The sequence below is a fragment of the Pelophylax lessonae genome, assembly GCF_965119305.1.
Source record: "Pelophylax lessonae genome assembly, chromosome: 1".
NCBI classification, from domain to species: domain Eukaryota; kingdom Metazoa; phylum Chordata; class Amphibia; order Anura; family Ranidae; genus Pelophylax; species Pelophylax lessonae.
This window is the reverse complement of record NC_138768.1, coordinates 797,152,896-797,165,740: the sequence shown is the minus strand read 5'-3', so window position 1 is coordinate 797,165,740 and position 12,845 is coordinate 797,152,896. Positions and strand designations below refer to the sequence as shown.

Genomic DNA, 12,845 nt, shown 5'->3' with positions numbered 1-12,845 from the left:
AATACTTTAACACATAGGGAAATGGCGCTGCCTGTTAACAATCTCCACTCTTTCATTCAATATAGTCTTTGGCTATAGTTCAGGGAGGCTGCAGCCTACCTATTTATTTATTACACAGCCTTAGCACGGAGTCTATCACCTTCAAGACCAGGTCCTGCCTAAATTAACTATTTTAAATGTTTTCTAGACCACCAAACCTTCAGTTCGCCTCTGTTTACAACAGCACAGAGAAGTGAGGGAGAAGGAACTGCAGTACACAGAGCTTCCCAGTGATGGGTTCTGCCAGAGGGGTGGGAGCAGAAGTCTGTTCATGGAAGGAGAGCACACTGAGTTCCCAGCACAGCTAGAGAACTGACCTAGCTGTGCTGCTATGCCTGGTGTAGTCAGTTTGTAATAGAAAAGCAGAGGGACACAGGGGATTTCACACAAAGGAAGCAATACAAAGCGAACAGGATACTTTTTCATACAAGTACATGGTACAGCAAGCATATCAGGAATATGAAATGTTGGGTTTACATTTTCTTTAAATAGAGTAAATTTTTGGGCAGTTGTAGTGTTTAGTAGATGGAATAAGTAACTCACAGACTTAATTGTAGATTGTTTGAAATGGCTTTGTTTAATTCAGTAAAAATAATGTATATAAGGCTAGGTGTCTTTGAAATGAAAAGTTTGCTATTTTTTAGAAATTTCAAGCAGATGGAAGGCCAATTTCTCGAGTAATATACGAATGTCTGTCGCTGATTGAGAAAAAGGACTTGAAATTAAGTGTTGTCTTTGAGTACATATTCCAAGAGTGCTACCAGACTCTTTATCCAGACCTGCAGGCCATATTACAAGGTAATTTCCTTTTTATCAACAGGCAATCTTTAAGATTGTTGAAAAGAATATTATAGCTCAGCAGTTACATATTTGCATCATCATTAAATGTTCAACATTCTAAAGAAGCTTACTTACTCACCTGCGTTTGCTACACAGAGTCCAATGTGGAGCAAGATGAACTGCTCAATGGGAAACATCACCTTGAGTTCAACCAACCAGGTGGTCTTCTGGAGTTTTATCAACAACACAAATCTGACATCTGTGCTGCCATTAATGAATGCTTCCCCTTTTTAAATGGATTGCACGATATGGGAGTCTTCTCTAAATTGGAGCTACTGGTAAGCTAAGGGTTAAGTATTTTAAGGAAATCCTATATAATGAGACACTGATATTGGCAAAGATGAATTAGTACTTACCAAAGCAGGGGTGTCCAACTTGCGGCCCACCAGCCACATGCAGCCCAAGGCGGCTTTGAATGGGGCCCAACACAAAATCGCAAACTTAGAAATGTTGATTTCATTAGGAATTTGTGTTTACACTTCGCTAGCATATGCAGCTGAAGAAAATTTTAAAAGTGTCTCTATACTGGGACTTTTATAACTTTTATCTTCCCAAAGAAAACTCTCCCACTCTTCACAATCACGCCTTATTCATGTCATCAGTTATCCGCAGCACCTATGTTTGTGAGCAACTATTTACAAGGATAAAGTGCACAAAGGGCAAAATTAGAACCAAAATATCTGATGAGCACCTTGAGAATTACATTGAATCCATCCATTGAATCATATAATGATGCCTTAGTTTATCAAAAAGAGTGTCAAATATTGCACTAGTTTTAAGTTGCCCTCTTTTGCTTTTAGAATAAAAAAACATTACAAAAAAAATGAAGTTTTATTACTCAGATCTGTACATTATCTATATCAGTGATCGTTAACTTGTGATCTTCCTGACTTTTTTGCTCATCAGCTATCCTTCTTGTTAGTGTACCACCCTCCTAGGTAGGTGCTAGGTAAAATATATGTGTGGCCCTGTTCTGCTTATCAGGAGGGTCTGATCTGTTAGTTAGCCTGTAACATGCTTCCAGGTGTGACTTACTGAGTCTGGGGAGTCTCCCCACTGTATCCAATGAGGGATCTTGTTAGACAGTGGAGGAAACCTAGCCAATAGCACACCAGGGTTTATGACTGTCCCAAGGGGTGGGCATTGCTGCAATGCATCCTGGGATTGGGAATAAATCATGAGGGGGCATGTGACAGGGTGTCTTTTGGCGGGAGCAAAGTCCCAGGCGGAGGTGGACAGCTGTCTCTCCTCCTGCTGAAGTGAGGAAGGTGGTCCAGGCAGTCGGCCTAGGGACCAGGAGTTGGGCTGTGCTGCGGAGGATCCAGTGTGCTGACCAGTGGAGCTGCTGGGCAGAAGACTTCAGGAAAAACAGTGTCGTGAGTACTCAAGGATCAGCCCAGGGGTCTGCCTAAGGCTGGCCATACATGATACAATTTTCTTTCAGTTTTCTGTCAGATTTTCTTGAAATTTACCTTCAAGTATGTAGTATGAAGGCCTGCCTAATTAGATACAAGTGAATGTGTTGTTTAGCTTTGACCTCACATTATGTGGTTTGTGGTAGATCTGACAGAAAATTGTACAACAAAAGTTGAACATGTATGGCCAGCCTAATGGGCCATACACACTATAAGATTTTCTGAAGACTTTTTCCTTTAGATTTACCAAAACCATATAATATGAGGTCAAACCTAAAACTTTCAATTTGCATGCAATCTGGCAGGCCCTTGCACTACATAGAAAAGGTAAATCTGAAGGAAAAAGTCTTCAGAAAATCTTATAGTGTGTATGGCCCTTAAGAGAGGGGACCACTCGAGAGAGGTCCAGGGGATCAAGGAGCCAACTAACCCAGTGCGTTACTGTAACGGGGGTGCCAAGTACAAACCCAATTCCAAAAAAGTTGGGACACTGTACAAATTGTGAATAAAAACAGAATGCAATGATGTGGAAGTTTCAAATTTCAATATTTTATTCAGAATACAACATAGATGACATATCAAATGTTTAAACTGAGAAAATGTATCATTTTAAGGGAAAAAAATAAGTTGATTTTAAATTTCATGGCATCAACACATCTCAAAAAAGTTGGGACAAGGCCATGTTTACCACTGTGTGGCATCCCTTCTTCTTTTTATAACAGTCTGCAAACGTCTGGGGACTGAGGAGACAAGCTGCTCAAGTTTAGGAATAGGAACGTTTTCCTTTTCTTGTCTAATACAGGCTATTAAAATGTTTTCTATGGGTGAAAGAGCTGGACCGCAGGCTGGCTATTTCAGTACCCGGATCCTTCTTCTACGCAGCCATGATGTTGAAATTTATGCAGTATGTGGTCTGGCATTGTCATGTTGGAAAATGCAAGGTCTTCCCTGGAAGAGACGACGTCTGGATGGGAGCATATGTTGTTCTAGAACTTGGATATACCTTTCAGCATTGGTGGTGCCTTTCCAGATGTGTAAGCTGCCCATGCCACACGCACTCATGCAACCCCATGCCATCAGAGATGCAGGCTTCTGAACTGAGCGCTGAGAACAACTTGGGTTGTCCTTGTCCTCTTTAGTCCGGATGACATGACGTCCCAGTTTTCCAAAAAGAACTTAAAATTTTGATTCGTCTGACCACAGAACAGTTTTCCACCTTGCCACGGTCCATTTTAAATGAGCCTTGGCCCAGAGAAAACGCCTGCGCTTCTGGATCATGTTTAGATATGGCTTCTTTTTTTGGCCTATAGAGTTTTAGCCAGCAACGGCAAATGGCACGGTGGATTGTGTTCACCGACAATGTTTTCTGGATGTATTCCTGAGCCCATGTTGTGATTTCCATTACAGTAGTATTCCTGTATGTGATGCAGTGCCGTCTAAGGGCCCGAAGATCACGGGCATCCAGTATGGTTTTCTGGCCTTGACCCTTACGTACAGAGATTGTTCCAGATTCTCTGAATCTTTGGATGATATTATGCTGTCAAGATATGAGAATATATGAAGAGCCTATCATTATATATCGTTATATAGTCAGAGTCCCCTTTAATATACTAAAGAATATATTCTTCTAAATGTTTAGAACTCTAGTTGGTATTTAATAGCTGTGTCCCAGTTGTGTTCCAGATGGTATGAAATGTTCTGCCAAAGATATGATAAGATTCCCGGAAACAAGCCCCTTATTACCGTAAAATGTTATTTTCCCTAACATATTCAATCATTTTTAATTGTCAGACTAACCTTTCACTCAACGTCATTGCTACTGTAGATGATGATAACTTCAAACTCTTTGCAATTTTTCTCTGAGAAACTCCTTTCTGATATTGCTTCACTATTTTTTGCCGCAGCATTGGGGAAACTGGTGATCCTCTGCCCATCTTGACTTCTGAGAGACACTGCCACTCTGAGAGGCTCTTTTTATACCCAATCATGTTGCCAATTGACCTAATAAGTTGCAAATTGGCCCTCCAGCCGTTCCTTATATGTACATTTAACTTTTACGGCCTCTTATTGCTACCTGTCCCAATTTTTTTGGAATCTGTAGTTCTCATGAAATCCAAAATGAGCCAATATTTGGCATGAAATTTCAAAATGTCTCACTTTCAACATTTGATATGTTATCTATATTATATTGTGAATTAAATATAAGTTTATGAGATTTGTAAATTAGTCCATTCCTTTTTTAATCACAATTTGTATGTACAGTGTCCCAACTTTTTTGGAATTGGGTTTGTAGTTAAGCCCTGAAGAGTAGGGATAAAGGGGGCACCAGGAACAGCCCTGAAGTTGTTCAGCAGTACAGTCTACCTCAAGTTACAGCTTGCCTTAGGAAAGGATTACCTCAGGAAGCTTAGTGACTCTTTTCACAGCCAAGGGCAAAGTGAAGCAGCGGCATAGCCGTGACTAGCTCAACATAGCGCTACTCAGCGTTAACCAGTGTTAATCAGCATTTTTCAGATCGTCCCTGCATATTGTGTATAGTTCAATTTAGGTGGAGTATCCCACTCATCCCTTCTCCTATCCAAGTTCCTAATAAAACCTAAAAACCAAAGAAACTGGACTGATCCTTGTCTGAGGTGAAACACTTGGAAACATGTCAGATTGTTCTACTGTTGCTAATGGTAGCCCAGGGGAACCCACACACAGCAGCTCCCAAGGGAGTAGTGCTTCATTAGTGTATTTTATATGTGGCCCAAGGCAATTCTTCTTATTCTTCCGATGTGGCTCAGGAAGGTCAAAAGGCTGGACACCCCTGTACTAAAGTGTTCTCAAAAGCCTATTGTGGTTATTTTAAAAGTGGAAGGCATTACTTGGAACTAATTAGGTCCACATTTAAAGGGGACAGGCAATACGTTGTCATGCTTTGGGGGTATTTGAATTAAAATCAAACACAAGATGTGGGTCTTGGTAAATATTTATTGTTCCTATAAACTTAAAACAAATGTTAAAAAAAAATGTCTATTCTTTTGAATTCTTTACATGATCTTTTTATTTGACAGAGGCTCCAGGCAGACAAGAGAACGGCTAGGGATGTGTTGTATGATGCTCTGAGTTTGATTCAGGAGAGAAGCTGCATAGAAGTATTCTTTGATTATGTGTTTCGGGAATTCAACATCAACCGCTTCCCTGCTCTCAAGACCATTTTTTTCAGTAGGTTATGCTAAAGACATTGCTGGGAATCAAGTTGGGGAAACTATGGGCCCAACATGCAGTCTTGTCCCTTTTTATATAATTCCTAATTTTCATAAAGGTATACACGTCTGGTTGTGTTTCACCCTTGGCATACCTGGCTTCATTGTTTGTTTGGTACTACGACTTCACAATATTTTGGGACTGTAGCAAGCTATCTTTCTTCTGTGCATTGTGGAAGGCTCAATTGTTGACATTGAAGGGTTAATGCACTGTTCAGTGAATTGAGGTATTATAACTCTTAGATGGCAGAGTGGATGACAATATCCCCATTAAACCACCAAGGTAGTTTACACCAGTAGAAGATAATTTAAATACAAAGGGGGATTTTAAAAAAGTGTGGTGCAGCATCCGGTCTGTCAACGAGTGGCGGAGGCTCAGGGGTGGAGGAGGAAGCTAGGGCACCCCTAGATGGTTGGGTCACCCTGTACTTCTCACCCACTGCTTTCCTCCACCTCCCTCTAAACTGCTGCTGTCTGACCCCACCCGTTTCTCATGTCCTTCCAGCCGTTATTTTGTATTTCAATTAAGTTTTTGTGGAACTAAAAAAGTGTGGTCCAAGCACAAGCTTGCACCACTTGTCAAAATATAAAAATTGAGCAGATGCTGCTTCTAATTAGCAAAAGGAGTGCAAGCCAACCAACAGGTGGTAGGAGGAGGCTGCCAGTACTATTTTAAAGTACCTGAAGTACATCTTCACGTTAAAAAAACCTAGCCATCCCTCCTTAGTTCCCTATTTTAATCTAGAACTCACACAGAAAAGTAGCTGCCTTTGATGGCAGCAGCCAACTCCGGCATTTACATTCTGTGTCCCAAAATATTCTCCGGTACTTACCACACCTGAGTAGTAACTTTCATCAAACATTCACTGGTGGCGAATCAATCACTGTAATTTAAACACATGTACCTGGTAGATTTTTGCAGTGAATATTTGTTGAATGTAAGATTCATTGCTTTATAAACATGTCCCTAGGCATATAAATCTATAATCCAAGTGTAAGAGGAATTAGTCAATGCCAGAGAAGGTTTCTGAACTGAGAATGCAGTTAGGAGAGGAGACTGCCTCCATCAAAGAGAAGCAAATAAGCTCCTTGGGGAGGGGGGGGGGGGGGTACAAGGCTAGGACTAAGAATGAGCTTGGGTGTGTTCGGATGCACTCCTGAAACCGCATGGCCGAGCGCCCCAGGAACCTGTCACCTGTAAATGGGTCAGTTATTTTATGGCCGATGCATTTCTGTCCCACAGCTGCACACCTGAGGGGGCATGTGTACATGTGGCTAGGGAATGCCTCAGTGTACCTGTGGCTAGGGAATGCCTCAGTGTACCTGTGGTTAGGGAATGCCTCAGTGTACGTGTGGCTAGGGAATGCCTCAGTGTACCTGTGGCTAGGGAATGCCTCAGTGTACGTGTGGCTAGGAAATGCCTCAGCCACAAATGATTGGCCTATTACAGGTGACAGCCTCCTGACGAGCTTGGCCATGTGGGTTCAGAAGTGCATCCGAACGCACCTGAACCCATCTCTAGTTAGAACTTAAGCTGGGCATAGATAGATAATTTTTTGTTTTATTGAATTTTGCCCTTGCTATAGGTGTAGGCCATTTACGTACCTCATGAAGCCTGACTAGAAAACTTTGGTCAAAGCTGCACAGTTTGATTTTATCTACAGACGTCCCTTACCTACAAAGGCAGTTTTTGAAAAGGTGAACTAACCCTTTAAATCGCACACTGGGTATATCTGTCTGAGACATACTCCTGATCTGGCCCTGCATGCCCAAAGCAGATATCCCTGTGCAAACCAAGTTAGGATATATGAAGCTGTTCCATGGTAGAATATACTTATTACATGGTAAAAATAATTGATTACATATTTTTAACTAAGGAGGATAATGATATTCTCTGGCCATTCTACAGATATGGAGGACATTACGATGCAGCAAACCAGAACATGCAGGTTAAAGCACATATGCTACACTGAACTGTCCGATTATGACTGGGAATTTTTGAAAGACGGGAAGAAACATGCAGGTTTGTAAAATGTCATTGCAATTGTTAAAGAAACAATAAGAGCTTAGCGTTATGCATTTCATTTTAAAAAAGGCCACTCATAAATGTAAAAAGTTACAATGTCCACTGTCATAGTCCTTAATTTGGTCTGTGTCACCCAAGCCTTGCATAAATGATGAGGCTCCACTATCTGTTTTGCAGCTTATTCCCTTTGGAGTTTCAAACACCACATGCTTGTATTCTCCCTAAACTCTGAGGGTATCTAAACATCTTCTCCAGAAAAAGAAAGCTGGGACTGACCTGCTGCTGACCTATTACACCAGCTGTAAAATGTCATTTTTAATAACATCTCTCTTTTTCGCAAGTGCAAGGGGCACAGATGATGGTTTAAGTTTGAAGCCCAACTCTAGCCATAACCTTCAATTTTGTTTTACATGGAGCGGACTAGGATTAGAACCAATGTTTTTTTATTGCTGTCTGTGTCCTTATTGAGGGAATTTCCCTTTACTTCCTGTCAGGACAGGAAACCTCTCCAATGAGAAAAAAAGAGGAATCTGTGGTACCAGTGACCACCAATGCATTGTTTTCTTATTCTGGTATATTACTTACCTTGTTTACATATATTTACATTCTATGTCATCCAAATCTGCTTCATCCCTCATTGGAAAAGGAGTAGGGTCTTCATCCCAGCAGAAACTGGAAAAAGGGGAGCATGAGGAAGATAAACCCCACATCCCTAAAGATGGCAACGGGAATATCACCAAGAAACGCATCAGAGGTTTGTTCATAAGATGACTATGTAACCCTTGTTTCAGATACACTCTGGGGTGGTTGTACTAAAGGCAAATAGACTGTGAATTTTGCAAGTGCAGTTACTCCAGAGCTTAAATAAGGGGGAGCTCTGCTGACTTCCATCATCCAATCTTGTGCAAGCAAAAATGCTGTTTTTTTTTTTTTTTTCCTTGCATGTGATTGGGTATTCTTCGTAAAGTGAAGCTTCACCTCATTTACTAAGTTCTGGAGCAACTGCACTTAGAAAGTGCACAGTCTATTTGCCTATAGTAAATGAACCCCTATAGGACAAACAGAAAGCACATTAGCATCATGTGACAGCTTCTCTTGGCAGCCATGATGAAGAGGGTCTGCTCGTGAAATGCATCCTCCTTTAAAGCACGTTAGAAACAGCTGCTACATACTAGATCAGCTACAGTGATTTATTTTATGCACTAACGATCAAGTGGGTCTCTTCCTGTGATTGTGAAGTATGTTTGTGAGTACCAGTGTTCATTAACCACTTCCCGCCCGCCCTATTACAAATTGACGGCGGGAATGTGGTTGTGTTATCCTGACCGGACGTCATATGACGGCGGCAGGATAACACAGCTCTGGGCGCCCCCCGGGGGCGCGCAGAGCGGCGATCGGTGATGCGAGGTGTCAGTCTGACACCCTGCATCTCCGATCTCGGTAAAGAGCCTCTGACGGAGGCTCTTTACCATGTGATCAGCCGTGTCCAATCACGGCTGGTCACATAGTAAATAGGAACAGCCGTTGATCGGCTTTCCTTAGTTCGTGCCTGACAGGCACGAGCAAAGGAGCGCCGATCGGCGGCTCCCCTGACGGGGGGGGGGGGAATCGGCACTGGTAATCAGATCATTGATTACCAGTGCAGACCCTCGGGGGGGGGGGATGCCACTAGATCCACCAGGGATGCCCACTATGACCCCAGGGATGCCCACTATGACCCCAGGGATGCCCACTATGACCCCAGGGATGCCCACTATGGCCACCAGGGATGGCAATCAGGGCTCAGGGAGCCCCCCATTGCCCTCCCCATCAGTGATGCCCACCAGTGTCCTCCCTATCAGTGCTGCCCACAAGTGCCCATCATTGCTATCCTTTAGTGTCGCCCACCAGTGCCCATTATTGCCCACCAGTGCCGCCTATCAGTGCCCATCAGTGCCCATCAGTGCCGCCCGTCAGTGCCACCCATCAGTGCCCATCAGTGCCCACCAGTGCCGCCTATCAGTGCCCATTAGTGCCCATCAGTGCCACCTATCAGTGCCCATCAGTGCCACCTATCAGTGTCCATCAATGCCGCCTATCAGTGCCCAGCAGTGCCGCCTATCAGTGCCCACCAATGCTGCATATCTGTGCTACCTATCAGTGCCGCATATCAGTGCCGCCTATTAGTGCCACCCCATCAGTGCCACCCCATCAGTGCCTCCCCATCAGTGCCTGTCAGTGCAGTCTCATCAGTGCTCATCAGTGCAGGAAAAAACTTATTTATTTACAAAATTGTATAACATAAACAAAAAAACTTTTTTTTTTTTTTCTAACTTTTTGGTCTTTTTTTATTTGTTTAGCAAAAAGTAAAAATCGCACAGGTGATCAAATACCACCAAAAGAAAGCTCTATTTGTGGGGGGAAAATGACATAAATTTGGTGTAGGTACAGTGTTGCATGACCGCGCAATTGTCATTCAAATTGCAACAGCGCTAAAAGGGGAAAATTGGCCTGGGCAGGAAGGGAGGGAAGTGCCCTGTATTAAAGTGGTTAAAGCTTTTATGAAGGTGTCACACAATGCTGATATTCTTTATGATTAATATGGGGTTAATTTACTAAAGGCAAATAGGCTGTGCACTTTGCAACTGCAGTTGCACTCATTTTCTCCAGAAGTTTCCCCAAGCGCTGTTGATTTCCACCATCCAATCACGTGCAAGAAAGTTATATTATTTTCCTAGCACTTGATTAGGTATTCTTTACAAAGTGAAGCTTTACCACAATTACATCTACTAAGGAAAATTAGTGCAACTGCACTTGCAATGTCCACAGTCAATTTAGCTTTAGTGAATCCACCCCACAGTGTTCAATATAAATTTCCTAATCGTGAAATTTCATGAAATTGTGTGTAGTGTTACTTACATAGGAGCTAAAGGAATACTGCATCAGTCTTCCCCTCAAGCTTTGCCCCGCAGCCAGACACACAGGCTCATCCACACATTTCTCCAATGATCAGTATAGGGGAGTTGTTTTTGTTGTTTTTATTTTTGGAGAACTTGGATAGGGTTGAGGGAATTAGGTGGGATACTCCAAAACCAGGAAATAGAGCAGAGCCTCATTTACAGAGAATTAGGTGGACTAAGCTCTTCAGAACACCAGCCGCTGTTCCCTTTTAAATAGACCCACAGCTGATTCTCTAGCACCAGGGGGGGAGGCAGCAGCCCAAAAGCCCCCAAGATCTCTTAGAACTATTTGTACTCATACAAGGCCCATGGATAGCTGATTGCCTCCTTCCAACTTCCATGCAACACTTTACTTCGGTGATACCAGACTAGATCTTCAGCGGACAGCCCCCTCAGTCAGCTCCCTCTCTAGCTTCAGGGTCTCAGCATCCAGGCCCTCAGGTCATCCACCTGAAGCCTCGCAATAGCAGACATGTTGCAGCAATGTCCTGGAGGGCAGCAAGCCTCTCCAGGCTGGACCAGTCCTCTCCAGGAAAAGACCCAGAGCCTAGAGTGCTCAAGGAATATATACAGTCTCACAGCATGTCTTCAAAGACTCCCTCCTTGGGATTAGCCAGGGCTGTATATATATTTATGCTGCCATCTGCATAACTCCATTCCTATGGTCCAGAAGCTTCTCAAGCTCTCTGGAGACAGAAGGAGCAATGAGACTGGCAGCAGCTGGGCACACTGAGCAGACCCAACTAGTAGAATGCAGTTACACTGATTACAGTGAGAAAACTAAATTTACAGTGAGCAAACTAAATGTATTATTTATTATTATACAGGATTTATATAGCGCCAACAGTTTGCACAGCGCTTTACAATGTGAGGGAAGACAATACAGTTACAATACAATTCAAAACAGGAGGAACTAGAGGGCCCTGCTCGTTAGAGCTTACAACGTAGAATTTACCTAACAAACAATTACAGCCAAACTGTGTATAGTGAGGCAACTGAATTCATCAAAACACAGCTCCACAATATACAGTGAGCCAACACTAAACCTATCTATCTAATCCTAGTACATATCTATGAGGCTGTTAGATCTGTTTTTACTGGGCTCTGACTATGAGAATGGGATGCAACACTATGAACCCATTGAGTGTCCTATCATGTGCTGACAAGGAACATGCTAACAGTAGGAGAGTGATAACCTTATAAGTTTGTTGCTGCTCAAATCTCAGGCTGGGGGAGAGAGGTTACCTTAATGTGTTGCATAGTTACATAGTTAGTGAGGTTGAAAAAAGACATCAGTCCATCCAGTTCAACCTATGATGTGAGTGTGTGTTTGCTTTTAACCATACATTGTGTACCCCTATATGTTGTGGTCTCTAAGGTGCCCATCTAATAGTTTTTTGAAACTATCAATGCTCCCTGCTGATACGACTGCTTGTGGAAGAGAATTCCACATCCTTACCGCTCTTACAGTGAAGAACCCCTTACGCATTTTAAGGTTAAACCGCTTTTCCTCTAGTTTTAGTGAGTGGCCACGTGTCTTATTGTATCTCCTTTCTCTGAATAGTTTGTTCCTTATGCTAGGGTCGCCAGTACAGTATTTGTACATTGATATCATATCCCCCCTCAATCGTCTCTTCTCCAGAGAGAATAGGTTCAGTGCTTGTAGTCTTTCCTCATAGCTGATGTCCTCCATTCCCCTAATTATTTTTGTTGCCCTTCTCTGGACTCTTTCCAATTCCAGCACATCCTTCCTGAGGACCGCTGCCCAGAACTGGACAGCATAGTCCAGATGTGGCCGGACCAGAGTCTTGTAGAGTGGAAGAATAATCTCTTTATTTCTGGAATGAATCCCCTTTTTTATACATCCCAGTATTCTGTTGGCTTTGCTTGCAGCGGCTTGGCATTGCATGCCACTGCCAAGCCTGTGATCTACCAGTACCCCCAAGTCTTTTTCCATCCTAGACTCACCCAGAGGTTCCCCCCCCCCCTAGTGAGTAGCTTGCTTTCTGGTTTCTGGCCCCCAAGTGCATTACCTTACATTTTTCAACATTAAATCTCATCTGCCATGTAGTTGCCCACCCCGTTATTTTGTTCAGGTCCGCTTGTAAGGTTTCCACATCCTGCATAGAAGATATTTGCATGCCTAGTTTAGTATCATCCGCAAATACTGAGATTGTACTAGATATCCCCTCCTCTAGATCATTTATGAATAAATTAAACAGGATTGGTCCCAGGACAGAACCCTGGGGGACCCCACTTTCCACACCCGCCCAATCCGAGTACTCCCCATTAATCACCGCCCTCTGTACTCTCCCCTGGAGCCAGTTCTCTATCCAGG

The 12,845-nt window shown here is 43.0% G+C and overlaps 1 protein-coding gene across 1 annotated transcript in view; it reads left to right on the top strand.

Moving 5' to 3' along the window:
* Positions 1 to 12,845, top strand: part of LOC309549565 (uncharacterized protein) — a 162,057-nt gene that overhangs the window by 131,560 nt on the left and 17,652 nt on the right. The window contains exons 15-19 of the mRNA XM_082249925.1: positions 684 to 837; positions 976 to 1,157; positions 5,351 to 5,501; positions 7,452 to 7,565; positions 8,215 to 8,322. Coding sequence (XP_082106051.1) covers positions 684 to 837; positions 976 to 1,157; positions 5,351 to 5,501; positions 7,452 to 7,565; positions 8,215 to 8,322 — 709 coding nt within the window. The remainder of the gene's footprint in view (positions 1 to 683; positions 838 to 975; positions 1,158 to 5,350; positions 5,502 to 7,451; positions 7,566 to 8,214; positions 8,323 to 12,845) is intronic.